The sequence below is a fragment of the Gymnoscopelus microlampas genome, assembly GCF_963454915.1.
Source record: "Gymnoscopelus microlampas genome assembly, chromosome: 3".
NCBI classification, from domain to species: Eukaryota; Metazoa; Chordata; class Actinopteri; order Myctophiformes; family Myctophidae; genus Gymnoscopelus; species Gymnoscopelus microlampas.
This window is the reverse complement of record NC_139940.1, coordinates 8,645,875-8,673,818: the sequence shown is the minus strand read 5'-3', so window position 1 is coordinate 8,673,818 and position 27,944 is coordinate 8,645,875. Positions and strand designations below refer to the sequence as shown.

At 40.7% G+C, this 27,944-nt stretch overlaps 3 protein-coding genes across 3 annotated transcripts; 2 read left to right on the top strand and 1 right to left on the bottom strand.

The window, feature by feature from the left end:
* The first annotated feature begins 71 nt into the window (after positions 1–71).
* LOC311041565 (acyl-CoA dehydrogenase family member 10-like) lies at positions 72–14,770 on the top strand. The gene is made up of 14 exons (XM_084051986.1): positions 72–157; positions 3,025–3,277; positions 3,675–3,823; positions 4,323–4,517; positions 5,694–5,852; positions 6,783–6,999; positions 7,946–8,069; positions 8,857–8,925; positions 10,126–10,304; positions 10,464–10,677; positions 11,661–11,779; positions 12,827–12,966; positions 13,823–13,918; positions 14,062–14,770. The coding sequence occupies exons 2-14, from the start codon at positions 3,028–3,030 to the stop codon at positions 14,134–14,136; spliced, it is 1,986 nt and encodes a 661-aa protein (XP_083908112.1). The 5' UTR covers positions 72–157; positions 3,025–3,027; the 3' UTR covers positions 14,137–14,770.
* Positions 14,771–18,707: 3,937 nt separating this feature from the next.
* On the bottom strand, positions 18,708–22,274 carry LOC311042120 (GTPase IMAP family member 4-like). The gene is made up of 3 exons (XM_084052678.1): positions 22,242–22,274; positions 20,544–20,654; positions 18,708–20,055 (listed from the first exon to the last, which is right to left on the bottom strand). Exons 2-3 carry the CDS (start codon positions 20,638–20,640, stop codon positions 19,274–19,276), a joined length of 879 nt encoding a protein of 292 aa, XP_083908804.1. The 5' UTR covers positions 20,641–20,654; positions 22,242–22,274; the 3' UTR covers positions 18,708–19,273.
* Positions 22,275–22,775: 501 nt separating this feature from the next.
* LOC311038545 (GTPase IMAP family member 8-like) lies at positions 22,776–27,699 on the top strand (the record flags this gene model as incomplete). The annotated part of the gene is made up of 3 exons (XM_084048118.1): positions 22,776–22,905; positions 25,670–26,244; positions 26,741–27,699. The coding sequence occupies exons 2-3, from the start codon at positions 25,671–25,673 to the stop codon at positions 27,697–27,699; spliced, it is 1,533 nt and encodes a 510-aa protein (XP_083904244.1). The 5' UTR covers positions 22,776–22,905; position 25,670.
* Positions 27,700–27,944: the final 245 nt, after the last annotated feature.

Below are 27,944 nucleotides of genomic sequence, written 5' to 3'. Positions count from 1 at the left end.
GCGGGCTCTATACCGGATCTGAGCCCTGAACAGTAATTAGAAACCAGAAGCCTTGTCGATGCGAGGTTAGACGTAAACAGAGAAGCTTTACCAAAGATAAACAGTCTCTGCGTTTTGTAGCTAAATAAATGTAAACTCAGAGAGGACAGTGCTGAAAGTAAGTGGTAAAGTATTAGAGCTTCACACATACTGTGTGAATGGAGATGCTGCTGGCTGAATGATTGACTGACACACACACACACACACACACACACACACACACACACACACACACACACAGTACACGTGTTTCTGAAGAGTAAAGTAAACAGTTGTATTTGCTTTGTAGTCTTGCAGATGTGGTATTTGTGGTATTTTACATGTTTGAAGATCACATGCCCGAAATAGAGACATGGTTAATGTGGTTAATAACTAGTACTAGGGTGTCAATCCTAGTACTAGTCATCCTAGTACTAGTTATTAAACACATTGTTTGTTTGTGTGTGTGTGTGTGTGTGTGTGTGTGTGTGTGTGTGTGTGTGTGTGTGTGTGTTGTGAACCTACAAGCACCTTAAGCATTAGGACCAATGGACAAACTGTTATTTGTCTTATAGTGTTGCTATTCTTTGGTTATTAATTATTGTTGTATATGACCGGTTGAAACACTTTTAAACCCATTTATCATGTTTTTTCCCCCATAGTTACTGCACTGTGGCTTTGTAGGACAGCCGTACCATACACAGTGTAACAATAAAGCAACATTGAACTTGAACCTTGAACCTTGGTGTGCAGGGATGGGAATTGATAATACATTCATGTTATTACGATAGCATGATACTATTGATAGTCGATACCAGTGGCATTAACGATTCTGCTTATTGGTCCAATTCTTTGTCGATTCCTTTATTGATTCCTGATACATTTTCAGTGTGGAAAAAGGGTAGGCCTGCACTGTTTTCCAACTCTTTTATTTATTATCTCTGACACACACACACACACACACACACACACACACACACACTTCTAGACGGCTCGGACCCTATGTGCCACACCGTAAAAGACATGCATGCCTAGCCGATAACTTTTGAACATTACACTCTGAGAGTGTCTGCCAATAAATTGTAATTGTAATTGGCAAAGAACAGGAGAACTGTCGGCCTTTCTTTGTCCTTTTGGTGAAGATTAACTGCAGGTGCGGTGGTCTCAAAAAAACATAAAGGTAAACTGACTGAAGTTGACTCGCTCACTGCATGGATGTTAAGGAAAAAAACTCCTTAGACAAGACTTAAAGAAAAAACATTTTCTTTATTTTAAGATGCCCATAATGTGCTCAGTGGATTAAAAAAGCAAACGTTTCAGTCCTCCCAGGACCTTCGTCAGTGCTACAATGGTGGAACACAGACAAATACACTGCTTTTATAGGGTGCTTGATCACCTCAGCTCAGGTGCTGAGGATCACTACTCAAGGTCATTACCATGGTTACCCTAGGGTGTGGACAGATCAATTGCAGACTGAAAAACCAGGGATACACATTTGTGTTACATTTGAATCATGAGGTTCACTATATACGATCAGTTTATGCATCCAGTCCAGTCATGTCAGCATTCTCTTGATACACTTATTTGGAAAACATTTGTTAAAACAATAACATTTAAGGATTTTTTGAAATAAATTATACAAATTAGTACAAAATAAGATAAATGCAGCGTTCCTATAGGTAGCATTGAAGGGAAAATAACCATGTCTTGAATGTTGCCAATTGTAATTGGCAACATTTTAAAATGAATAGCGGTGCTCCATATCTTTACCTTTGCAGCAGCATGGACACATGACACCATTGTGTTGCAATGAGAAACTGTCAGAAAAAACATGCCGGCATTAATACAAAATAATTGATCAGCTTGGAGGCATACATTGTCGATTCTCTGATAATCTCCATATTTTTTTGTGTGAATAAAACATTATTTTATCCAGTCTGTATGGTAAGAGTATGTTAATACAATATCTAATAATCAATAGAAAAATATCTGTACGAATATGTTTGTCAATTGAGAATTCAATAAACAGGTTTTAAAATGTTTATAATAATAATAATCAATAACTAACACAAATGCGGTGGTTGTAGTTGGTCTACCTGCTCTTCCAGAAAGATCCTTAAAAATGTTCATATATATATTTTTTAAACACACAGTGGAAATATTGTGGAAATATTGGAAATAGCAGATCTACAAGGCATGGATCGTCTATTTACACTATTGAATGTTTTTTTTTAAGTATAAAGTAATTGCCCAGTGCAACTTTTATTTATGGTAGCCTAAAGGCCAAACAGAAATGTATGTTTTATTCATAATGTTCCAATGTTCAACAGCAGATACACAATGATCTTCAATTGCAGTTATTTGAGTGACAATTTATCGTCAAGTACAATTCCTTAATCGTGACAGCCCTAATTTGCTAGTTTCTTCTACTTAATACATGGGCAACTGGCGGACCCCACCTTCACTTAATGCGGCCCGCAGGTTAATATCGGAATACTGATATATTATTGATTTCAGCTGTTACAATTCCAAACATGCAAACATGACCTGCTTTAATTACTTCAGTCTATATTAGTAGCTTAATGACTAGTATTAAAGTCAAAACTGCCTTATGTCCAATATATTGGTATTTTCATAAAGTTGGAAGTTCATAAAGTTAACATAAATGTATACCATAAAATAAGTATAACTAAATGCATTTGAATTTAATCAAAATGGTACTTTTCAGGATTCCAATTCAAAAATAGCCAAACTAATTCAGGATTTCAATTCAAAAATAGCAAAAATAGCAGATCTACAAGCTCAAAATGCGTCGCACTGCTATTTTTAATAGCATTCATTTACTAAAAAAGGTAAAATACGGAGATAAGAGATGTCTGCCCTCGGACAGTATATGCAATGTGGCCCTCTGGAGCGAGTGTGGAAACATAGTGGCCCTCTCCATCATCAAAGTTGCATCACCCCTGTTCTACTTGCTTCTGATCACTCTGTTTGCACTTCCCTCAGAGGATGAAGATGCCCGCGCTGGGAGTTGACTTTGTGAGGATGATGATGGCGGCGCCGCGTGTGCAGGGTGATCATCTCGCTGTGAGGCTGTGCTCCTCGAGGAGGTCCCTGCGTTGGACAGGACGTCCGCTGACGCACACCTCCTCCTCCCGCTCCTCCTGTTCTGTCCCGCCCCCGTCCCCGCCCCCCTACGAGGCGGTCATCTTCGACATGTATGGAGTCCTCCTGCCGTCGCCTGTCGCTTTGGCAACAGGTTGTACCAAACGGAGCGTGATAATATTTCTGCTACACAGTACACACACAACTGTTAAAACGCCTTCGCAACAGTGTTGATTTCGTCGACTAAAACTATGACGAAAAATGTTCGTCGACTACCTTTTTTCACTGACAAAAACTAAATAAAAACTAAGCTACGATGACTAAAACTAAGACTAAATATATTGACAATTTCGTCAACAAATAAAACTAGACTAAAATGTTATGTTATTGGAAATCAGATAGCCTTCTCGATTATTTGATTAATTGTAAACGCAATCGATAGAATAATCACTAAGAAAATAATTGATAGCTGCAACCCTAAAATCAAATAATTTCTGCAATTATTCCCCCCCACCCCTCTCTCTCTCTCTCTCTCTCTCATTCCTGTCCAGAGTTTGAGTGTCAGTATGGTGTACCTCACGGTACGTTGGGCCGCGCTATCAGAGCGGGGGGGCGGGACGGAGTGTGGCACCGCTTCATGAGAGGCCAGATAGGAGTCCAGCACTTCATCCAGGCCTTCAGCCAGCTCTGTTCTGACCTGGTGAGTTCATTTCTCATCACCAGTCTTGTAAGAGAGTTTCTCTTAGTTTCTGTGTATTCCCTTCATCAGTAATGTAATGGGCCTGGTCTTTAAGATGCACCACAACATTGGGATCCCTCTGTATTTGTCAATCAATCAATCAGTTGACAAGGATGAGGCCGCTCATCTCTTAGCCACGATGTAAAAGTTTATTAAAAAGTACAACCAACGTTTCGACAAGTAGTCTTCCTGAGGGTTTAGAGTCTAAACCCTGAGGAAGACTACATTGTCGGAAAAATATAAAATAAACATTTTAAACACATTATGTGACAGAATCCAAATCACTTTAATTGCCACCTATGAACTGGAGCTGGAGTTGGTGAAATTAATTCGGAGACATGACTTTTAAAGCAGCAATGCCTTGAAGATAACATTTCAACAGGACAACAAAAACACAATATTGTTACTTCAGTTTTCCTAACCCACATCTTCGTGTTGTTGTCCCCCCCACCCCCCCCAGGCAGGGTGCCCGGTTCCTATTGGTTACTTCTACTCTGCCCTCATCAGTGGGCCAATGAGCAGGCCTATTCCGGTGATGTCAGAGGCGGTACACGGCATCCGCAGAAGTGGTCTGAAGACGGCGCTGCTTACCAATAACTTCCTGCTGCCTAATGGGCAACCCTTCATGCCCTTAGATCCCAACGCCTTTGATGTGGTGGGATTCCTCATACGCAATCAGTCCTATTCGCTCAAAGCAATACATTTGTGTGTGTGTGTGTGTGTCAGTGTTGATTTTGTCAGCAATTTTTGAGTGGTGCCAACCACTCCTATATCTGACTTTGTCTGTGTGTCCGTCCGTATGTATGTCCAATAAACAAACATTGATGACAACATCAATACGGGGCTCATCAAAGGCACCACTCACTTCACACGGTGTGATTTTTCTAATTTAGTTTTAGTCATATTCTTTTGAATAAAATTCCATTTAGTTTTAGTCATATTTTAGTCATCTGAAATGTTTTCAGTTTTTGTCTAGTTTTAGTCGACTCAATAACATAAGATTATGGTCGACTAAATCTACAGTTGATTTAGTCGACTAAAATGTATTTTGGCGGTGCCTTGATGGCGTCGTAATGGCTGATTTTACACTTGGTGAAAATGAAAATAGCCGATCTACAAGCTCACAACGCGTCGCAGCGCGACGCGTTGTGAGCTTGTAGATCTGCTATTTTCAGAGCGCAACACCCGAGTGCAATCAAATATAAAATTACTTCCCTCACTAACATTTTAGTCTATTTTTGTTTTTGTTAACGAAATTGTCAATACATATAGTCTTAGTTTTAGTTATCATAGCTTAGTTTTTATTTAGTTTTTATTTAGTTTCCGTCCGAGCATTTTTCGTCATAGTTTTAGTCGACGAAATCAACACTGTGTGTGTGTGTGTGTGTGTGTGTGTGTGTGTGTGTGTGTGTGTGTGTGTGTGTGTGTGTGTGTGTGTGTGTTCTTATGTTCTCTGATGCGATCTGATGATGGGTTCATAGTTTACCCGGTAAATATATAGTTTCAAATGTACAGAATGTAGATACCATGTTGTCTAGACAGATGCTACTGTAGGTTCATTGTGTACCTGATATCCTAGTTTCTTTGAAGCTCTACATTGTTCTCCCTGCACTCTAATGTATTTATGTGATTATTTACCTTGTTTATTAACTAGCTTACTCTGCTTATTCCAATCTCGCACTTTTAAGTCACTCTGGATGGAAGAGCATCTGCTAAATGCCTTAATTGTAAGTGTAAACCTGTGTGTGTGTGTGTGTGTGTGTGTGTGTGTGTGTGTGTGTGTGTGTGTGTGTGTGTGTGTGTGTGTGTGTGTGTGTGTGTGTGTGTGTAGGTAGTCCAGTCAGTGACAGAGGGGGTCAGTAAACCAGACCCCCAGATCTTTGAGCTCTGTCTGAACAGACTGGGCGTGGCCCCAGAGCGCGCCATCTTCCTCGATGATCTCATCTTCAACGTGAACGCTGCCGCCCACCTTGGCATCACCACCATACAGGTACACACACACACACACACGCACGCACACAATTGTCCCCCTCTCTGCTTTCCTACCTTTCCTACTGTCTGTCTCTCCTACACTGTCTCCCTCTCAGCTCTCCTGCTGTCTGTCTCTCCTACACTGTCTCCCTCTCAGCTTTCCTACCATCTGTCTCTCCTACACTGTCTCCCTCTCAGCTTTCCTACCATCTGTCTCTCCTACACTGTCTCCCTCTCAGCTTTCCTACCATCTGTCTCTCCTACACTGTCTCCCTCTCAGCTTTCCTACTGTCTGTCTCTCCTACACTGTCCCCCTCTCAGCTTTCCTACTGTCTGTCTCTCCTACACTGTCTCCCTCGTAGCTCTCCTGCTGTCTGTCTCTCCTACACTGTCTCCCTCTCAGCTTTCCTATCGTCTGTCTCTCCTACACTGTCTCCCTCTCAGCTTTCCTATTGTCTGTCTCTCCTACACTGTCTCCCTCTCAGCTTTCCTATTGTCTGTCTCTCCTACACTGTCTCCCTCTCAGCTTTCCTATTGTCTGTCTCTCCTACACTGTCTCCCTCTCAGCTTTCCTATTGTCTGTCTCTCCTACACTGTCTCCCAATTCAATTCAACTGGGCTTTATTGGCATGAAAAGAATATATGTTTACATTGCCTTTACATTGTCTGAATAAAGCTATCCTGATTGGATGCTTAAATGATGATATCTCATCTCACCAGCAGTGTTGCCAGATTATGTGAGAGAAACAAGCAACCAGGTCTAGGAAAACCAGCCCAAAAGAAGCGACTATGGGCCACATGAGCACTTTAACATATACATCAGCTATTTGAAAATATCAGATCTACAAGCTCACAACGCGTCGCAGTTGTGAACTTGTAGATCGGCTATTTTCAAATACAATCTTGCGGGGAAATTATAATAAGCAGATCTGGCAACCCTGCTCACCAGGTGACAGACGCAGCGACAGCAGTGCGGGAGTTGGAAGAGCTGCTGCGTCTCCCTCTACGGACCGTGACCCCTGACACGCCCCATCGCTCCACTCAGCAGCCAATCAGAGGTCAGCCGTCTGACTCTCAGCCAATTGGATGGCACCTGACAGCCAGCCAGCCAATCAAAGAGCGGTTGGCAGACTACCTCAGATCACAGCGACACCTGGACATTTCAGGTAATATGGATGAAAGAGTCACTTTTAAGATTCCTTTGGCTATTAAAAAATAGCAGATATACAAGCTCATACCGAGTGCCGCGCTATGAGCTTGCAGATCTGCTTTTTTTTTGTTTTTGTTTTTTTTGTGCGTAGCTCAAATCAAATCAAACATTTTTAACTCCAATCTTTGCTTCATGGGGGTCCCTGGAACTAAATATTTTGAAATGGGGGTCCGTGGCCAAATACATAATTTTGGGGGTCCTTGACATAAAAAAGGTTGAGAACCACTGATATAGAAACATGTGTTTTTTCAAAAAACTGTTAGGATTTAGAAGACATTTTGTAGAATCCCCCAGAAGCAAAGATTTGCACAAATCTTCATGATTTTTCCAAAATAGTAGATCTACAAGCTCACAACGCGTAGCAAATCTGCTTTTTTAGGGCAGATGTTGCCCCCAGAATATGGATGCTAAGGTTTAAAATGATGTTGAACTTTGGAAAAACCTTGGATTGTGTAGACAACATGACCATGATAGAAGTCTAAATTGTTTACCGGTATCTCTCATCTGTCTCTCCGTCTATACTCTCATTGTATGTAACACAACAGGTCTCAAATCACTTTTAGCGCAGAAACAATTCAAAGAACAAAGCAGATTCTGCCAATATTGAATTAATAAAAATTGTGTGGATCTCGGCAAGTTAAAGTTGGCCTACTGACAGTGTGCACAAGAAATTTGGCACTGATGACTCCAGCGGTTTGCGAGATTAGAACAGACGCACGCACATGCGTGGGGTTCTCTCTCTTCTCTCTAAAATTGGTATTCCAACCTAAAAAAGTAAGTTCTGATTACTAAAGAGCAGGAGAGATGGAATATAGAGCTTTAACATTTGTTCTTTTACAACAAACACCATTTGTTTACAACAAATATCACTTACACCTTCTTTAATGTTACTGTTATTGTAGAGGCAGTATCCCTACAGCAGATCAGGCCTACATTACACCTCTTGTCCTCTAGAGGGCAGCAGCTCCTCATCAGAACCCAACAGGAAGGGCCTTTGGGGGCAACCTGCCTTGACACAGAACTCAGGTCAGCCCTAACTCTGGCTCATGCATATAAACAAAGAAAAGAAATAAAAAGTCATCTACCAATCTTTTTATTGATTTGCAGTTGTCTTGACTATGTAAGTTCCAATAATGAACACACAGACATTCACGTTAATCAGACTTGCAGTGAATAATTGGCATTTTGATTAATCAATTAGTTTGATATGTGTTAATATGATCTTAACAACCCAACCCATTAATTAGTAAACAAGGATTAAGGGCTCGTTCACACCGGGACTGTTTGGTTCGTTTTAAAGGGATCATGGTCCGCTTGCTTCTTCGGTCCGGTTCATTTGGAGAGGTGTGAACGGCACCTAAAGTAGCAGTCCCAAAGAATAGGCGATCTACAAGCTCACAACACGTTGCAATGGGACACGTTGTGATACAGTAGATCGCCTATTTTGACTATTTCATAAATAAAGAGTTCTGTGAAGTGGTTGACGATGCTTAGAAATAACAGTCAGTTTCTGGGACATTTTCATAAAGTGCAGGCAGATATTAATGTTTGTTATGTATCATCTTTCATTGTATTTACACATGTTTATGTCTAGTTTGATTGGACAGTATTAGAGAGACAAGGAACCAGGAGGAGCAGAGTGGAGAATACAACATACAACACAACTGACCTGTGTTTCTCTGTCTGTGACACACACACGCACACACACACACACACACACACACACACACACACACACACACACACACACACACACACACACACACACACACACACACACACACACACACACACACACACACAATGTCTCCAGGGTGTTGAAGACCCTCAGTGGTTCTGGTCTTCCTGTACCAGTCCTTATCCACCACTGTCAGGATCCACGGTGAGAATGTACACACACACACACACACACACACACACACACACACACACACACACACACACACACACACACACACACACACACACACACACACACACACACACACACACACACACACACACACACACACACACACACCAAGCTATGGTGACTAAAACTAAACTAGACTAGACTAAAATGTTAGTGAGGGGCTAGTGGAGAAGAGATCCAGTAGAACTAAAAGACAAGTCATTTTATGTTTGGTTGCGTTCGGGTGTTGCGCTCTGAAAATAGCAGATCTACAAGCTCACAACACGTCACGCTGCGACGCGTTGTGAGCTTGTAGATCGGCTATTTTCAGCATGCAACCAACTGTAAAATCAGCCATTACGACGCCATCAAGTCACCGCCAAAATACATTTTAGTCGACTGAATCAACTGTAGATTTAGTCGACTATAATCTTATGATATTTAGTCGACTAAAACTAGACAAAAACTTCAGATGACTAAAACTAAATGGAATTCTATTCAAAAGACTATGACTAAAACTAAATAAAAATGTGCTGTCAAAATCAACACTGGTTCCCACAGGGCTCTGGTCTATACTGTAGGTACGCTCCTTTTCCCCCCTCTACACCAAATGTTTGTCTTGTGTCGAAGATAGCCGATCTACAAGCTCATTGTGAGCTTGTAGATCGCTCTTCACTACACTAGTTAGTTAGTTAGTTAGTTGTTTTTATTATTTCGGTCCGTTTAACAGAACAGATATACATACAGTTAAGTCTACTAATGTTAGTGGCCCTGAAAGGCGTAGGCTGAAGCCAAGGCTTATTTTGCCTACCTACGCTATTTGAAAAGTAACAAAGGTTTCAAACCAAAACAAAACAACACTAGTGACTGAAGCAGTCAGACTGATCAAGCATGCAGATGACACCATGTTAGCAGGCCTCATCACGAACAATGATGTATATACAGCAGTGGTTCTCAAAGTGAGGTCCAGGGGTCCTTGGGGGGGTCACAAGGGGTGTTAAAACAGCGTTGCAATCATTTTAACCACTTTTTCCATATTTTATAAGTTGGCTATTTATTTATGTATGCAAGCTCACAGCATGACACTTCTTGTCTCCACTGTACCTTTATCCACTGTATTAAATAAAATGTCAAAAAAGCCCTCAAAACAACTAAAACAGAAAACAATGTGTGTGTGTGTGTGTGTGTCAGTGTGATAGGTGGGCCATTCCAGGTGATGGAGGTGTGTGGTGGGGGTGGGCGGTTTTTGACTGATGTCACCCTGTTAGGCCACTCCCCCTCTGACAGGAGAGCAGTCTATGAGGCCACGATCGATGCCCTCTGCCGCATCCACAAACACACACTGCACACACGCCTTGCTGGTCTATCAGGTACACACACACACACACACACACACACACACACACACACACACACACACACACACACACACACACACACACCAGCCCAGCTTCAAACTTTAGAAAAAATAAAATCTAATTTCAAATCCAGCCTCTTCCCAAACTCTGTCTGCCTCTCCTCTCCTGTAGTTCTATCTGTTGACCAGAAGGTGAGGACGTGGACACAGCGTTACAGAAAGCTTCAGAATTCAGATAAACCAAGCGCAGCTCTTCAGAGCTCCAGTCAGACATTCACAGCTCATGAGGAGGAATCCAGAGAGACAGTCATGGAGAGACTGTGCACCTGGCTGCCACTTCACCTGCCCTCCAAACACACTCACACACTACTGCATGGAGACTACAGGTAAACACACACACACACACACACACACACACACACACACACACACAACTGCACCGTGACTACAGGTATACACACGTATACAATCAGATGCTTTAGTTGTTTTGTTTTTTATCCCACAATTTTGCAACCCCATTTTTTTCACCCAGTGTCAATTGTCGAAGTAATCCCGGGCGCTACACTCCCTCTGCCAGCCTATAGGGAGAGCCCAGAGCCGAGCCCATGCCTCCTTCAATGCATGAGAGCTAACAAGCCTTCTTATCACCGACAGGGGGGAATTTCCCCTGTTGTACGTAGCGCGTGGAAGGAACACGTTATTCCAACCAGTTCCTTTCCCCTCCATCAGGCGCCCCGGCTGACCAGGGGGAGGCAGTATAGAGACCAGGATTACTGCATTTGTGAGGGTACCTACCCTAGGGCATTGGTTCTCAAAGTGGGGTCCCGGGACCCCCAGGGATACTTGAGGGGGTTCCAGGGGGTCCCCAGCTGAATGATGGATAGGAACCAAATGGACCCTTATGGGTCTGTACAAATGGAGTGTACAAATGGGAGTTGAATTAACATTGATTTTACAATATAAATTGGGGTCCCAGAGATAGAAATGCCATTAAATGGGGGTCTGTAGCCTCTAAAGCATGTTAAACTGGGGGTCCTTGAAATTAAAATGGTTGAGAATCACTATAGAGCCGTAAAAAATCTTCTCTTTTGGGGGTCCCTGGCATATCTCTTCAAATGCGGGTCTGCGGGCTAATAAGTGTCAATTTGGGGGTCCTTGACATGAAAAAGTTTGAGAACCACTGCCCTAGGGGACACGGGGAGAACGTGCAAAGTCCACACAGGATGCTTTAGTTTTGACTAAAGCGTTGACTCTCATACTACTCTGAACGTCTTGCCTGTTTTTTCTTGTCGTCACTGTTTTTGGAAAATGAATGGAAATGAAGGTAGATGGATTCTCTGTCTGTCTGTCTGTCTGTCTGTCCATCCAGGGTCAGCAGTGTTGTGTTCCACAGAGACAAGTGGGAGGTTGTGTGTGTGGTGGACTGGACCCACGCTGCCATAGGAGACCCACTACTAGATGTGATCGCATGCTGCTCACAGCTGGCCGGTACACACACACACACACACACACACACACACACACAATATTGTTAAAAACAGGGAATCAATGTCGATTAAAGTGTAAGAATACTGTGGGGCAATGTTTCTAACATTGCACCATGCACATCAGTATAACATTGATTAATAACTCATGAAGACATCACATGATTTAAATGCCAACCGACAAGAGTAGATGTGTGGATCCTGATCTATGTAAGTGCAACTGGCTAAACAACTCCTTTAGAATACTTCTTCCACCACTCTCTGTGTGTGTGTGTGTGTGTGTGTGTGTGTGTGTGTGTGTGTGTGTGTGTGTGTGTGTGTGTGTGTGTGTGTGTGTGTGTGTGTGAGTGTGAGTGTGAGTGTGTGAGTGAGTGAGTGAGTGAGTGAGTGTCCACAAACTGATCGATTGTGCCATAAAACTGTCACAGTTGTTTGGTGCTCACTTGCTTTTATGTGGGAGAAAGAGAGAGATGGAAGGGCAAGAGAGCTGCCACTCCCTCATCTGTGTGTGTGGGGTGGGGGGGGGGGGGGGGGGGTGATAACTGCTAGTATTAGAGGGAAATAAGGGGTAATACCGTTTACAAGAGCAATGCATTGATATTAAAAACAAAATGTACTTTGTAATTTGTACTTTTAAATACTGAAGTATTTCTTAATGCATGTACTTTTCATGCGTTTTGAAGCGTGTCAATTTTAAAGGACGAGTTCGATCTGGGAACCGATCGGTAAAAAAACTAAATCATTTGTTGTTGTTTTTGCCTCTGGGGGCACAACCTCCTTTTTGTGTAAAACAGGAACTCGGGTTTGGCTCCTCCCCTTTCTTTGTCCACTTCCTCCCAGGTGCTTCTGTGTTTATTCCGACTAACAGCAACATTACATGTTTAAGGCAGTAGTACTGTACTACTGACAGATTGAGTACAAATTTGGCAGAGCAACCTTCACTTGCAGTCAAGTGATATTTGACCAGGAGTATCTATACTTTTGACTCAAGTACTGGGATTGAGTACTTTGTTCACTACTACTGCTCATTTAATCCTCAATCATCCTTCAGGTGTGAGCGGGAAGGGCTTCCCCAGTCCTGAGGAGCTGATTGGCCAGTATTGTGAGCGCATGGGGCAGGACATGCGCTCTGATTGGAGGTTCTACATGTCACTCCAGTTGTTCTGCCAAGCCGTGTCACATCAGGAGGAGGTATAGTAGGTGTGGGATACCAGTGTGCCTTTGATCAAGGCCATTAATTAAGCACAACTCTTCTGCAAAGACCCAGTAAATATAGTCAAGAGAGCAGCTGTGCTGACAGCTAGTTGAAGACCCCGGTCAGAGCCTGGAGACAAGACAGCTGATTGGAGGGATTGAACCCATCTCTCTAGTGGTGGGAAAAAAAGTTCATTTCAGTGAACAAACGATTTCGTTCACGTTCACGGCAATGATTCGTTCAGATGATTCGTTCACGTTCTCGTTCAGTAGCGCTATTTTCTAGTGTTCAAAATGTACTCGAGTAAAAGTAATAAAGTATTGGCATCAAAATATACTTAAAGTACCAAAAGTAAAAGTACTAACATATTTGAAAATAGCCGATCGTGATGCGTTGTGATCTGCTATTTTCAAATAGCCTAGGTATAAAATAGGGCTAAAGTGGTTAATGTATGTTTTATAATGTGTGTAAAACACCATCGCGGGAGCGGGTTTTTTTACGTCCCGCGTGAACGTAACGGTTTCAGAAAGTGAACGTAGCTCGTTCACGTTCACGGCAAATGAACTAGTTCTTTTGAACGAAGCGATCATGAACGACACATCACTACCTCCATCTCTCATGGCAGCACTATGCAGAGTCTGCATGAGCGGAGGTTGAAGATGAACTCACATCTGAGGACCGCAGCATCACTAATAATACAAGTCTTATAAGACGATGACTGTGTTATCTCACATGTACAATGCTACTTACAGGAATTCAAACCATTGCCATCCAACCAATAAGCAAATACTGTCTTTTATTTCTCATAGGGTCACTAATGTTTCTCCCTCTCTCTCTCTCTCTCTTCACCAGGTGGCAGCAGAGTTTCAAGCCCTGCAGCACACAGTAGAGACGGACCAAAGACTACAGCCGGAGCATTCTGATAGGCTGGTGCAGAAGGTGTCTGAGGTGGGTGCATTTCTCCTTTCCGACATGTCGCCTTTCCGACGTTGACGAACCCTATACCTAACCCTAACCCTAACCCTAACCGCACGCGGAAGCCACTAGTCGGAGTGGTGAGATGTCGGAATGGAGAGTGAACACCGTCTGAGGTGGAGAGGCTAGCTGAGTTAGCATGGGACTTTGCTACTCAGGAGGGATTCAGGCTGTTTAACTCTGACACTTAATAGAGACACACTAAGTTCTCAAAATGGGGTCCAGGGACCCCCAGGGGTCCTGGGTGGGGCTACAGTGTAGATTGGGGTGTAGATTAGGGTCCCAAAATGTTATCAAATGGGGGTCCGTGGCCTAATGCACATCAAACTGGGGGTTCTTGAAATGAAAAGGTTTGAGAAACACTGCACTAAAGTCTGGGATTGTTGGGACTCCACCCACCTGCAGTGGGTGGAGGTGGTCTCTCTACTCTCCCACTGTGACATGGAGACCTACCTGTCAACCTGCTGGTTGACAGGTAGTACTGCCTGAAGCTCACAGGGATTCTTGTAAGAAAGGTAGAAGTTTGGTCTCCCATGTGTGAGACCCTGGTTGGAATCCCAGGTAGGACATGAACCTTACCAATGCAGCTTTAATGATGTATATACTGGTTTTGAAAAAAGCTTTTAATTTCCCTTTGAATGGATGATAATTTGTCATTTGTTCATCCTCTGTCTGGAAAATGTGCATCATGCAGTGCGACTCATTAAAGCAGTATATGAATAAATTATGTATTACAGACATGTGTGTTTTTTAACGTTTTACTGTGAGTGTTAAATGTTTTCTTGTGGCAACAGTTTTACCAGTTGAACCCCCTGGGGGGGAACGTTCACCAAAAATAACCAATCTACAAGCTCATAACATGTCATGAGAGATTTGGTGTAGAGTGAAAAAGTACAGTTGCAAGTAAGTAAGGGGTTTAAGTGATATTTTGTTAGAAAACAAAATAACAAAGACCATTATCAGCCTATTTTTTGTTCCATCACTTCCACTTTTTAAAAATCCTGTATGAGTTCTCTCTCCTGATTGTATTGGTGTCCCAACCTGTATTTTAACTAAAGAGCTGAAGAGTCGAGGAGACCGTTACTGAAAAGTCAATCTATAGCAATGATCTGAATGAATGAATGAATGAATGATGATGGATCACTTGTTTTACCTTGTAAACCTGTGATGTGACAATAAACCTGATTCTGATGGATCTAGAGCAACTACACAAGCTTCAACAAATGCTGAATGTATTGTTCCCATGTGCAAGAACTCATTTGGACTGTCTGCCTTCTCAGTAAAGGGGGTCAAACTTTGGAACTCTTTGCCTACGGATCTAAAACTAGAGTCAGATGGTAATGTGTTTAACAGAGGACTCAAATTATGGTTGAAATCAAATCAACTGCTCACATGAATAGTTTATGACTGGTTATTAGAATGATTGTCTACTTTTGTTTCACAAGTTAATGTATCTAAACATACCGTAACATAATGATTGCTATGGGAATACATAGCTATTTAACACTTTTTAACCAAGAAAATATCACACTGCTTTAAACTTCAAATATCATTTGTTACAATCGGTTGCACAATCATGACATTCCATTCAACTCCAGACTGAATTTACCTGGACTCTGATATAGCTTTGGATCCCACTTGTGTGTGTTGTGTATGCGTGTGTGCTCTGATGCACAGTTGTCAGTGTGTGACTGTACAAACTTCAGTAAATGGTGCCCTCTAGGGGAAGATGTATGAAACAAGAGATGATAATCATGTGTAGTTTGTAGAGTGCATATAAGTTTGTATATAACATAAAAGTAAACAGCAATTCATAAAGAAGAGAAAGTTGAATGATTTCTCGCTGTGTGAGGTTGTATGTAGTGACGATGTAGAAGAGACCATCTATTCTATTCTATTCTATTCTATTCTATTCTATATTTCAGAGGTACACTTAAGAAAATGTATATGCAATTAAATCAAAATAACATTTGGAGAAAGTACATATATGTTTCAATAAACGTAATATATGTTTTCCCACATGGAGAATACTATTTGTAAAGGAAATGGTTGGGATTCTTTAATTCTAGTTGCCATGTATAGTTTTGATGTGCTACAGTGTTACTTCGTTTGAACAGTATGGTTTTGATGTGCTACACAGAAAAACTTCATTTTTCACAGTATGCTTTTGATGTACAATACAGTGTTACTTCATTCAGTATAGTCTTGATGCATGTGTTACAGTGTATTTCATTTGTACAGTATAGTCTTGATGTGTTACAGTGTTACCTCATTGGTACAGTATAGTTGTTATGTGCTACAGCCTACTTCATACAGTGTATAGGTTCGATGTACTACACTGTAGTATGTGTATGGATTAAGTAACTGTAGTAACTACAGTGTTACACATACAGTCTACAGCAGGAGTCGGCAACCTTTTTGACATGAATTGCAATGTTTTCATTTTCTTGATAGCCAGTGTGCCATATAATTTATCAAGTTTAATTATGACACCACATACAAATTTAATATTTCCTATTATGGTTTTCTGATTAAGGGGTTAAAACTTGGTTGATGTGTGTGTGACTTGTCGTTGAGTACCCTACCCAACAAACATAAATCGGCACCCATGCCTGCAGAGATGGTGGTTGCAGAGAGGTATGTGTTGTTTGCAAGGCATGTGGCTAGGTTGAAGGTTCAACATCTGTCATTTCCTCTGCTCTCATGAGAGCAGAGGAAAGAGGAAGCTGTTGTCTGCAGTTTCATATGCACCCACACGCACAACCGTTAACTGCAATGTTTTCACAATGAATTTAAAGGATCTTGTAACTCTTGCTTCAGAGAAGTGAAACCACATGCACTGCATGTGCTCGTAGAACCACTATGTTATTATGTTATACAAAGCCTGCAGAAAAACAGATACAAACGAAAATAGAAACGAAACTGTACTTAAGTACAGTGCTCAAGTACATTTACTCCACCACTGTATATACTGTATATATATATATATGTGTGTGTGTGTGTGTGTGTGTGTGTGTGTGTGTGTGTGTGTGTGTGTGTGTGTGTATATATATATATATATATATATATATATATGGTTACGGAGGTACGTCCGTCCCGTATAGGCTCTCTGACTAACATGTAATTTCCTATCCTAGTGAACTATAAACCCTCAATTCACTCATAGAAAGCACATAAGCCTATGGCGTCGACGGGTCAGGTATTCCAGGTCCATCTCATCCAAATCTGAACCCTGCTCCTCTAATTCCCCCTCACTGTGCTCGCTTCTCTCCTGCTGCAACCCCTCTACCTCCTCTCCTTCATCGACACTTATTTCTATCACTGCCCCCTGACGCTCTCTATCTCTCCTTATTCCTCCTAACATTCCATTAAGGGCGGCGATTACATTTCCAGCCTGCATGGAAGCCACCACATTTTCTACTAGCTCTTCATCTGTTAGCGTGCTGATGGCCTCATCTGTTAGCATCATAGCTCTAGGCATACTGTCTGCTAAACTTGGCCTTGGCCTGTCAATATTGGGCAACAGTGCACTTGAGCTTTGGGGCCTGCTGAATATGTCAATGTGAGGCAATACTGAACGCTGAAGCTGGCTATGGTGGGGCATTGCATCATCTGGGGGCTTCCTCTGGCTAGGCACTACATGTGCAGTCAGTTTAGACAAAATGCTTGACGGGGGGCCACTGGTAGCAGTGGGTCCTCTCAGACGAGGGTCTCGACTGATGCAGACCTCGCCCTCAGCGACAATATATATATATATATATATATATATATATATATATATATATATATATATATATATATATATATATATATATATATATATATATATATATATATATATATATATATATATATATATATACACACACACACACGTGTGTGTGTGTGTGTGTGTGTGTGTGTGTGTGTGTGTGTGTGTGTGTGTGTATACTGTATATGTGTGTATATGTATGTGTGTGTGTATATGTATTATATATATTATATGCACCGGCAGTGGCAGACAACAGCCTTGTTGAGTCTTTTTGTGCCATTGTGGATTCTGTTTTCTCAGGACACTACATTAACCTGTATAGAGGAAACAGGAGCCATTAACATCATCCTGACCAGATCTTCTATCTGAGGAAACAATTCATCCTTGGACTTGGTTCATAGTCAAATTGTATTCATTTTTAATTAATTTTATTTCTTTCAGATTTATTCTACAAGCATTCATTAGGGGCAATGGTTCAAGGCCATCTGAACATTTGGGGATGGACCAAATGTTTGCTCTTTATTCTCCGTGGACTGATCTGGTTAATTGAAGGATGTACATGAACAAATGAAGACAACTTTCATATCCACAGAGCCCTGAGAATGACAAAATAAGAGTGTGAAGAACAGATCACCTCTAAGATTCCCAGGTATGTAAATAAAATTGCTCCATATGAAACAATATTGACTTTTATTTCTGTGTGCAACTTTTGTTTTTTATTTATTTTGTGAAACACGGACAGAAATTATCACTTTATTAAAATAAAATAAATACAATGAAGAAAGTTTGTCACATTTTGTTGGATGTGTGTGTACATACTGTATAGGAAACTCTCCTACTGGATCAATACCGTCAGGAGAAGGCATGCTCTACTCAAGGGGAGTCTTGAGGAATAGTCTCTTATAGTTTAACTGGGTGCAGATGCTTGAGGAAATATACAATGAAAGGATTATCCCCACTCTCCTCAGTTATTTCTTCATTTATTTTTTAATAGGTTCACAGCAGCAGCAGTCTATCTAAGCGGACGTGTTTCGGCACGTCGGCACTTCCTCGAACACGTCCGCAGGAACGTGTGGCTGTTCATTTTAATGATGCGAAACATGACATATCATCCTACAGATTCCATGGGATAGAGCAAATCTAGATGCCACCTAGACGCAGTGATATTGACCTTTTATTAAAGAGAAGGGAAGCCTTCTGGATATTCACATTACAAACATTGGCCCTCAAAGGCTGATGAACTTACACTTAATGTCATGCTGTGATTATGGGTTTGTTATTTGGACTTTGGACAGAAAGAAAGAAGAAAAGACTGGTAATTGACATGCCAGAATATACAATGTACAAAAATACAATTACAGTATACACAATACAGATGTAATTATTTTTTTAAACAGTTGTTACCAGATTAAAGACCTATATAGGTATATGGGTCGTCACCTGACTGCAACATTTTCCATAACTCTACTCAATTGACAGCATTGACACTATTCATGTCAACACTGAACCACATGACACTGTATAGACAAATTAAGCACCAGAAATGATCATAGTCTACCACCAATTGATCTCTAATATCAATTCAGCTTCAGCGTCTCATAAAACTTTAGAGTTTCTTCAAAGGAGTCCTGTCTTGGGACCTGCTCTACAACATACCGGACACCGCTCTCCAAAGCGTGATAATACCTGTTCAGTTCCTCCTTCTCCATCTCCAGTCTTTTATTCAGCTTATTCAGCTTATTTTGCTCTAGCTCTGACCCTTTCAGCTTTGTCTCATACTCAGCGATGAGGGTTTTCTTTTCCTCTTTCAGTTTTTTCTCATACAATTTTCTGAGTTTTGCCTCTCTCTCATTCAACATCTGGACCGTTTCAAGGTAGGTGGGGTTGGAGTAACACTGCCCTTTATTTTCATCAACCATCTCCTCCACCTTCAGCAGTAGCTGCAGCACCTGCTCACGTTGGTTGACGTTGGCATTGTTGAAAAGATGATACCTGTTTCCCATTGTTTTGAGGATGTCCTTGAGGTCCTCTCCAGCGTCTTTCAGACATTGTTCAATGCCACCAGCCCCCATGTCGATCTCATCACCGTGAGTGAAGAGCATCATGGTGTACCTCCAGCAGTCTTTCCCGAAGATCTCCTCCACCTTCTTCACAGCATCTCGCTCCTCTGTGGTGAAAGTCCCTGCCTGGACCACGATGAGGATGGCGTGGGGGCCCGGGGCTGACATGTTGATGCACTTGGAGATCTCCCTCTCAATGGTCTCCTCTGGGAGGAAGGTGTCAAAGAGGCCTGGTGTGTCAACAAGTGTCACCTCACAGCCGTACGCATTCCCTTCTTGCTTGGAGCACTCTCTGGTTACTGAGGAGTCACATTACATCCAAGTTATAACAAAATAATATAATATCTATATTTATATACTATCTCAAACGCTTTTGGCTTCAGTACCCCCTTTCCCTGATATCTTAACCCCAAAAAAACCTTTACCTGACTACAACATTTTGCTAAGAAAACTGCAAGAGAAAATTATTGCTACCATATGATGCTATGAATGAATGATAACCCAACTTTTGAAGAATATAATATTACGAATAATAATATTACGAATAAGAAATGAAGTGAAAGAGTTGCAATGCAACTCCTGAGCAGCTTTATTTTAAACTATGGCCATAACATTTTAGTAAGTCCAATTGTGTCAATATGTTCAAAGATAAAACAGCATAAAGGCAATTGAGTATTTCTTTTTGTTCATTAACAGTGTGTGGTGGTCAATTTGTTTTTAAAACTTGGTTTAATATACAGATCAGCGGGTTCACACACGGTTTGGCAATGTTTTGTAAAGATCGTACCTGAGTGTTGACTGACAGCTGATTTGAAAGCATTAGTCCCCAGTATCGTGTTTCCACAGGAGCTCTTCCCTGATCCTGTCTTCCCCACCAACACCATCCTGAGGTTGCGGACTTATACACCCAGAAAAGATTTAGAATAGAATAGAATAATACATTAACTGGAAAGTAACTAAAGTACTTAATAGTCAGGGGGGCTGAGCGTCGGGGGAACCCGCTTGACGCATGCGCGTGCATGCGTCCCGTTCGCGCGCGCGATTTTTTTGCGGTTTCGGGTCGAAAAATGTGCGGGTTTGGGTGGGTTTTGGCACTTTTTTCCCATTACTTTATTTCGGTTTTAGGGTTAGGGTTAGGGTTACGTTATTTAATTCTCGTTCTCATAAATAAAAAAATAAAAAATAAAAAAAAAATCCCTTCCCATCACCAGGGGGGCTGCAGCCCCCGTAGCCCCCCCCTTCCCGCGCCACTGAAAGAAAGTAACAAAGGCAGGAAACAACTGTGTTGTTTGTTGACCCCGGTGGGTGTGTTTTTAGAGTGTCTGGGACAGCAGACAAATTCACCAACCATTACGAACTGTACAATGTCAAGTGGCCTGTGTTAATGTCCCAACCTTGTTAAAACTCACATATAAAACTCACTGTATTAAGGGCTGTTGTTCACTGTTTATAACAAATAATACTAGTGTCTAGTGGCAGATCAGCCATACCTAATCATCATTCATAACAGATCTACAACTTCACAAGGTGTCATGATGTGATGCGTTGTGAGCTTGTAGATCAGCTATTTTCACTAGTCTTGGTTATTTTTAATGGTAACATTGATTTCTAATGTTGATAATTATGATGATAGAGTTGAAGGTAGGGTAAGTGATTTACTTTGGTTAAATATGTGTTAAATAGCTCTTTATTCTGATAGTACTCATTGCTATAGAGTGTTTGTTCAGTAAAAGGAGTCTCCCATGTCTCTCCAGCTCTTTATTAAACAGAAAATGCATTTTCAGTGCTCTCTCCTGATTGGCTTACATTTTGTCACCTACCTGAAAATGTACTACTTTCTGTTTACTAAAGAGCTGGAGAGACCCCTGTGACCAAACAAACGCTCTGTAGCAATGATTACTATCAGAATAAAGTTCTTTAACCTTTTTCACAAAAACAAAAACATTAATGACCAAAGAAATATCACTTAACCCAACCTTTAATTTGGGTCTTCACACTAATTAATTTGTAGCACAATAATACACTGATAATCACATTTTAACTATCACTCTTTAGTGAGGTTTTGGCAGTGGAGGAAAAAGTAATCAAATATTGTGCTTAAGTAAAAGTATCAATGCTGCAATGTAGACAAAATACTCCATTACAAGTAAAAAAAAGTCCGGAATTAAAAATTGACTTGAGTGAAGTACAAAAGTATTGGGATCAAAATATACTTAAATTACCGAAAGTAGAAGTACTCATTACGCAAAATGTGCAACATTTACAGTACTTAATGTACTTAGTTACTTTCCACCACTGGGTTTGGGATATCCTTAATTATGCAGGCCCATCATTGCAGTTAAAAGAAGAGATATGCATCCTATGTCACTAATGTTCAAAATAAATAAATAAATAAAGTTGATTTAAAACACAGTTCAGTTCCAACATAGCCTATTCAAGCAACTGCATCAAAAAAAATAGTATGGTGATAAACAACTTCACTGACAATTATGGGGAATGTCTAGACTCCATCTTCTTCTTGGATCTGTTCGAGAGACAGACACACACACAAATATACATAGTGGGTGGGAGGAGGGTTATTAAAGTAAAATTAAAGACACTAACATTTCAATGTTGACAAAAAGTTACAATTCATGATGTTTATAGTGGCATACCACCATTAAAAAAACGGTAGGCCTATATGCCATTATATAAAACGACATACCATTTAAAAATGGTATAAACCTTAAAAAGTACTGGCAGTGGTGGCTTATCCAACAGCCTTGAGGTGCTGAAGCACAGGGCACGCAGTGCTCCGCGCATGACTGAAGTTCTGAACAGTAGCTAAACGTTTCCAGCTGTTTGATTACCTTAGCCTAAATGTGCAGTCAACTACAATATAGCACATGTAAAGTAAAATTAAACATTAAACATCAACAGCAACAATTACAACAAACAAACTTACTGGGACTGGGTCCTGCTTTCAAGTTGGACGCCATTCCATCAACCAGAGGGGGAGAGAGAGAGAGAGAGAGAGAGAGAGAGAGAGAGAGAGAGAGAGAGAGAGAGTGTCACAGGAGGGGACAGGATAGGAGAGGAGAGAGGAGAGGACTGAACAGCATTTGCATTTTGCACTGAGGTGAATCACACAATTGCCGGTCCGGTTTCAGGTTAGTTGTAACACATTTCTACATTTGTGTTATTGATATAGGCTGACTTGGTATAATGTGAATTAGTTGTGTCTTTCTTTATCAGTTTCGCGAGCTGCTTTGCAGTGCTTTCCACCTGATTCAACTTGGCGACGCCGACGCCCCATAGTCACTGCGTCGTTTAGGTTCAAGATTAGGCTACATCACTTTTAATATGCTATTGACTGTTTGTGTTCTTTTTGGAAATAATGAAAATCAGCTTAGATAGGAAAATAACGAAATGTCTCAAAAATGTAAAAACCTGCCTATAGGGCTATCATATATTAATTTAGCTAACCAATGTAGGCTAGTATAGTTAGGTAAGGTTTTGCTCACTATAGGCTACCAATATCTAAGTAGCCTAATACATTATTAGTAAAACATAATTTAGGCCTACTAATAACGACTTCACATTAGCCAGTAGCCTTTTCATAAATTATATTTGTAGCCTACTTAGGCTGTCGTGAAAATGTATATTTAGAAAAACAAAAGTATTTAATAGCATAGTTGTGAATTAGCAAAGTAGACATTTAGACTGAATTTCTTTATCCTCATAAGCGCTAATGCACCCAATGTTCGAGGGATTTGTTTCATGTTTTCGCCAGGTTTTATTTTTGTTATTTCTCATAAGCGCGCGTCTGTTGTCCTTCAACATCGCAGCCATCTGTCCAAGCCCGGTGGCAAAAGCAGGTGCGCGTCTCAGAAGAGCCATTTTCTATTTGTAATTCCGCATAGACTGTACTGTAGAGTAGCCTAGTTGTGCTCTGAAAATAATATGAACTCCTATGTTTTTATTTATTAGGCTATCTCTATAGATTAACGCTAGACATTTTACGTTTTTATTTATTATCTGTCTTGATTGTTATGTTGGTGGGGAAATAGAACCAAAAAGACAGACTTACAATAAATGTGTTTCCATTCACGTGTCGCGCACAAACTTGCTCATAACAAGGGTCCAATTCATGCACGTGACGTAATTAATGCTTAATTAATGTTTAACTCAGTCTCATAAATTAATTCATCATGCATTAATCAATAATTCATGTTTAATAATGGTTAAGTCACTATGAGTTATTGACCAAAATGTAAAGTTGGCTGTTGTAGCGCCACCATGAGGCCGATGTGGAGGTTCTTCCGTGCCTATATAGTGGGAAGATGCGTGCAAAGTTTCACAGAAGCTGCTTTCATGATTTGAGTCATTTTGTTCAAAACGGGCCACTCCTGCAAACTTTGGAAACCAATCTTATCCAATCAGGATAGAATTTGAAAAATCGGACAGATTTGATCCGTCTTGATCACATGACCTACTATATATATACAGATAATGTGTACCGATTTTGGTGATGTTTGGACAAAATCGGTAGGAGGCAGATGTTCTGCTCTGGCCTCCAGGAAGGGTGTGTGCACAGTTTCATGACTATCCAGAGACCGATTAGCCTCACTAATCCTGCCCGCCCATGAAATTATGATTTATTTATAAAATTGATAAATTATTGATGAATTCATGTATGTGATTGATAGCTAGGAAAATCTTGAGTCTGAAATACTCAGTTAAAGTTACCATGACGCGGAACCAAATATGAGAAGAAAATACAGAGTTTTTTTTTTTTTTTTTTTTAATAAATTGGTTTATTCAGAGAATGCACTCTGAGACATACGATAAAGCAACAGTTTACATACAGTCAGTAAGTCACTCTCATCAAGGGAGGGAGAGAGAGCTTGGTACATCATTGTAGAGAAAAGAGCCTGTGCTCTGACCATATCTTTCTGTACCTGGCACCTGGCCATCACAGGGTTAAGACAATATGATATCATCTTTAAGTAAGTTGATAAACACAGTTTCAGACACATGCAAGGTTACTGCTATGGAAACTCAAATAAGATTATGAACTGTATCTTTAATGACGAGACAATTCTGTAGTAACACTCTAAACATACAAATGATGAAAATAAAAGATGAAATTCTATTTATCAGTATGAGTTAATCATTAATTAAGTGTTAATTACATCTATGAATTGGCCCCTTATGAGCAAGTGTTACCAAGTAGTCCCATGTCAATAGAGCTTTAGCTATCACCAGACAACTTGTGTTTACTTTAAATACTTTACAAAAAACAACGTTATCACCAACATTAATGTGTGCAGCAGTGCAATAAATTCTGACTTGAGAAAGTGTTATGCATGTTGAACAATAATGGAAAAACGAATTGATGGAACTGTAAAATAGTCTACTATAGCCTAAACCAAGTATCCAAAATTCGGCTACTTGGTTTTAAAATGAAGAAAGAAGAAGTTCTCAGTTTTCAAAATGTCTATTTGACATGATAACACAGAATAATAGTATAACAGTATAAGTTTCCAATGCCACCATCTTTCAAATCAGCCTCATGGTGGCGCTATAACAGACCGATTCACGTTTTGGCTCTTGAACCGTAGGTCCTACAATCAAAAGTTTTCCCCCGGCTTTTTTTTTTGTTGCAAAACACTTTTTTTTTTTCTTCTACTGCTTCACAAGCCTTTTATGTTTGCGGGCCCTGGGTAGGCAACCTGGCCTGGCGGAGACCTGTGCTCCAAGGAGCACCCTTTTCTAGTTTTATGATATATAAAAAGATGTCACAATTGTTCCAGCTCTTCTACTGTACACCCTGACCCCATACACAAATGCTCATTTACTGTATACATAATAAATACACCCACACCTGATAACAAACCTAACTGTATTTGTTCCATTGTCTTGTCTCTCCAGGATGAATCCAGAGTCAGACCTCAACATTGTCCTGCTGGGGAAAACAGGGGTTGGCAAAAGTGCTTCAGGGAACACCATACTGGGTGATAAAGATGCTTTTGAATCAAAGAAGACCTTCAGTTCAGTGACCAAAAAAATCACTGATAAAACTGCAATCATCTTTGGAAAACAAATAACAGTATGTGACACACCAGGAATCTTCAAGCACGAGGATGAAATTAAAATATTGTGTGAAGAGAAGCTTAAGTCCTCCATACCCTGTCTGTTTTTGGTGGTAGTCAAAATCGACAGGTTCACAAAAGATGATCAACAAGCTGTTGAGAGCGTCATGAATGTACTAGGACCTGAAGGCTTAAAACGGAGTTACATGCTCTTCACGAGGGGTGACGACTTAAATGAACAGTTAACAGTGAAAGATTTCATCTGTGCAGAGGAGGAGCCAGAGTCGTGCTATCTTCGAGATGTGGTCTCTGACAGAGAGATATTTGCAGAAAGATTTCACGTGTTCAACAATAAAAACGGGGGACGAGACCAGGTGAAAGAATTACTGAGGAAATCCAGTCATCTCACAACTGGTAAGAAATGCTTTTCAAAACTTTTGTATTCATATTATCTGAATTGTTTTTAATTCATATTTATTAATTCGTGATTTACATAATACATCTTTGGTGCTAGTGTTTTTTTTTTTCTTTTCTTTTCTGTGCCCTTCCCTAAACAACTCAAATAATGAGTCTCTACATCATGCAACATGACTGTACAGATATATGATATAAGCTCACAACATGTCCAAAATAGTGACACCAGCTTGTGACTAAATAATAACTACATTGGCTCCTTTAGATGACAAATCTTTTTTTAATTTCGTGATTTATTTATTTATTTTTGCAATACAAGGTTTCTGACAATATGTTGGTGTGGTTGGTGTATGCACAGTATGACAACTTATTTGGAGCCATGAAGCAAAGAAGAAAGTAAAAAAAAGTTGGATGAGTTGCCTCTGGTTGTTTGGTGGGGAAGGTTGGTGGTTATTAAAATGTAGACTCATGTAATGCTTTATCTCTTTTTCACCAGGTATTCCCAGCGTCTGTGACAGCCGAGAGGACAGGAGAATAATTCTGCTGGGCCTAGCTGGGGTTGGGAAGAGTACTTCAGCCAACACCATCCTGGAATCACACATGTTTAACACAAGCTGTAGCTTTGGCGATCACACCGACAAGTGTGAGGCTAACTCAGCAGAGGTGGCAGGACGGAAAATCACTGTGGTAGATACTCCAGGGATCAAAGATACGAGCCCTGGAGGACCCACTCCACTCTCTGAAGAGGACATATTCAATAATATAATAGAGTCTGTTAAGGAATCTACACCAGGGCCACATGCTTTTGTCATTGTAGTCCCGATAGGCAGACTGCGCAGAGTGGATTCTGTACTACTTGACCTTGTACCGAAAATATTTGGCGAAGATGCACTAAAGTATGCAGTGGTCCTGTTCACCCACGGGGATAAGCTCGGAAACGAATCCCTCAACGAGATTATAAAGAAAGATAGTCATGTGTCTACATTTGTTGAGAAATGTGGTGGTAGATATTGCAGCTTTGACAACATGACAAAAGATGTCAAGCAGCAAGGGAGGAAGCTCTTAGATATAGTAGATCAGATGGTAGCAGATAATGGTGGCCAGTATTTCACCTCTGAGATCTTCAGAATGGCAGAAATGTGCCAAGAAAAAACGAGGAACCTTTCGCTTGGGTTACCAGGAACTGATGAGGAGACAACAACTGATGTCGGATCAGCGGGGAAGGGTGACAAGTCATTCCTGAGAAGAGCCTGGGAAATGTTTTATAAATTTGTCAGAGAACTATATCACGAAATTCGTCATGCTTTCAGACGATTATTTGAATGGCTCAACTCTGAAGAAGGAGATACTTCCAAGCAACCATTGGTTTCTCCAGATGAAAGTGATGATGAACCTGCTAGTGCTACGACTGGTCAACTGCCACATATGGACATTTTTGGAAAATTTGGTCAATGATACATAAGAAGAAATGCCATACTGATTTAGAGGTGTGGTAATTTCAAGAAAGGCACAGACATCTCCTATTAAATGCTTGGATATTGTATATGTTTCTGTTCCCCTAGACAAACAAATTTCAGCCTATTTCTAGCCCCAGTGGTGAACCACTGAATTAGGTATTTTAGCCCACTATCGAAGCTCTATATATTACTCGATTAGTGGTATGTAAAAGGGAAATGACTCAGACTGGGAACTGTCAACAA

Excerpts from the sequence above, each read along its gene's own strand:
- LOC311041565 (XM_084051986.1), top strand. The coding sequence starts at position 3,028 with ATGAAGATGCCCGCGCTGGGAGTTGACTTTGTGAGGATGATGATGGCG. Across the intron at positions 3,824-4,322 it reads GCCAGCTCTGTTCTGACCTG|GCAGGGTGCCCGGTTCCTAT; the intron begins GTGAGTTCATTT and ends CACCCCCCCCAG. Across the intron at positions 5,853-6,782 it reads TTGGCATCACCACCATACAG|GTGACAGACGCAGCGACAGC; the intron begins GTACACACACAC and ends CCTGCTCACCAG.
- LOC311042120 (XM_084052678.1), bottom strand. The coding sequence starts at position 20,640 with ATGGTGTTGGTGGGGAAGACAGGATCAGGGAAGAGCTCCTGTGGAAAC. Across the intron at positions 20,056-20,543 it reads AGCTGTCAGTCAACACTCAG|TAACCAGAGAGTGCTCCAAG; the intron begins GTACGATCTTTA and ends GTGACTCCTCAG.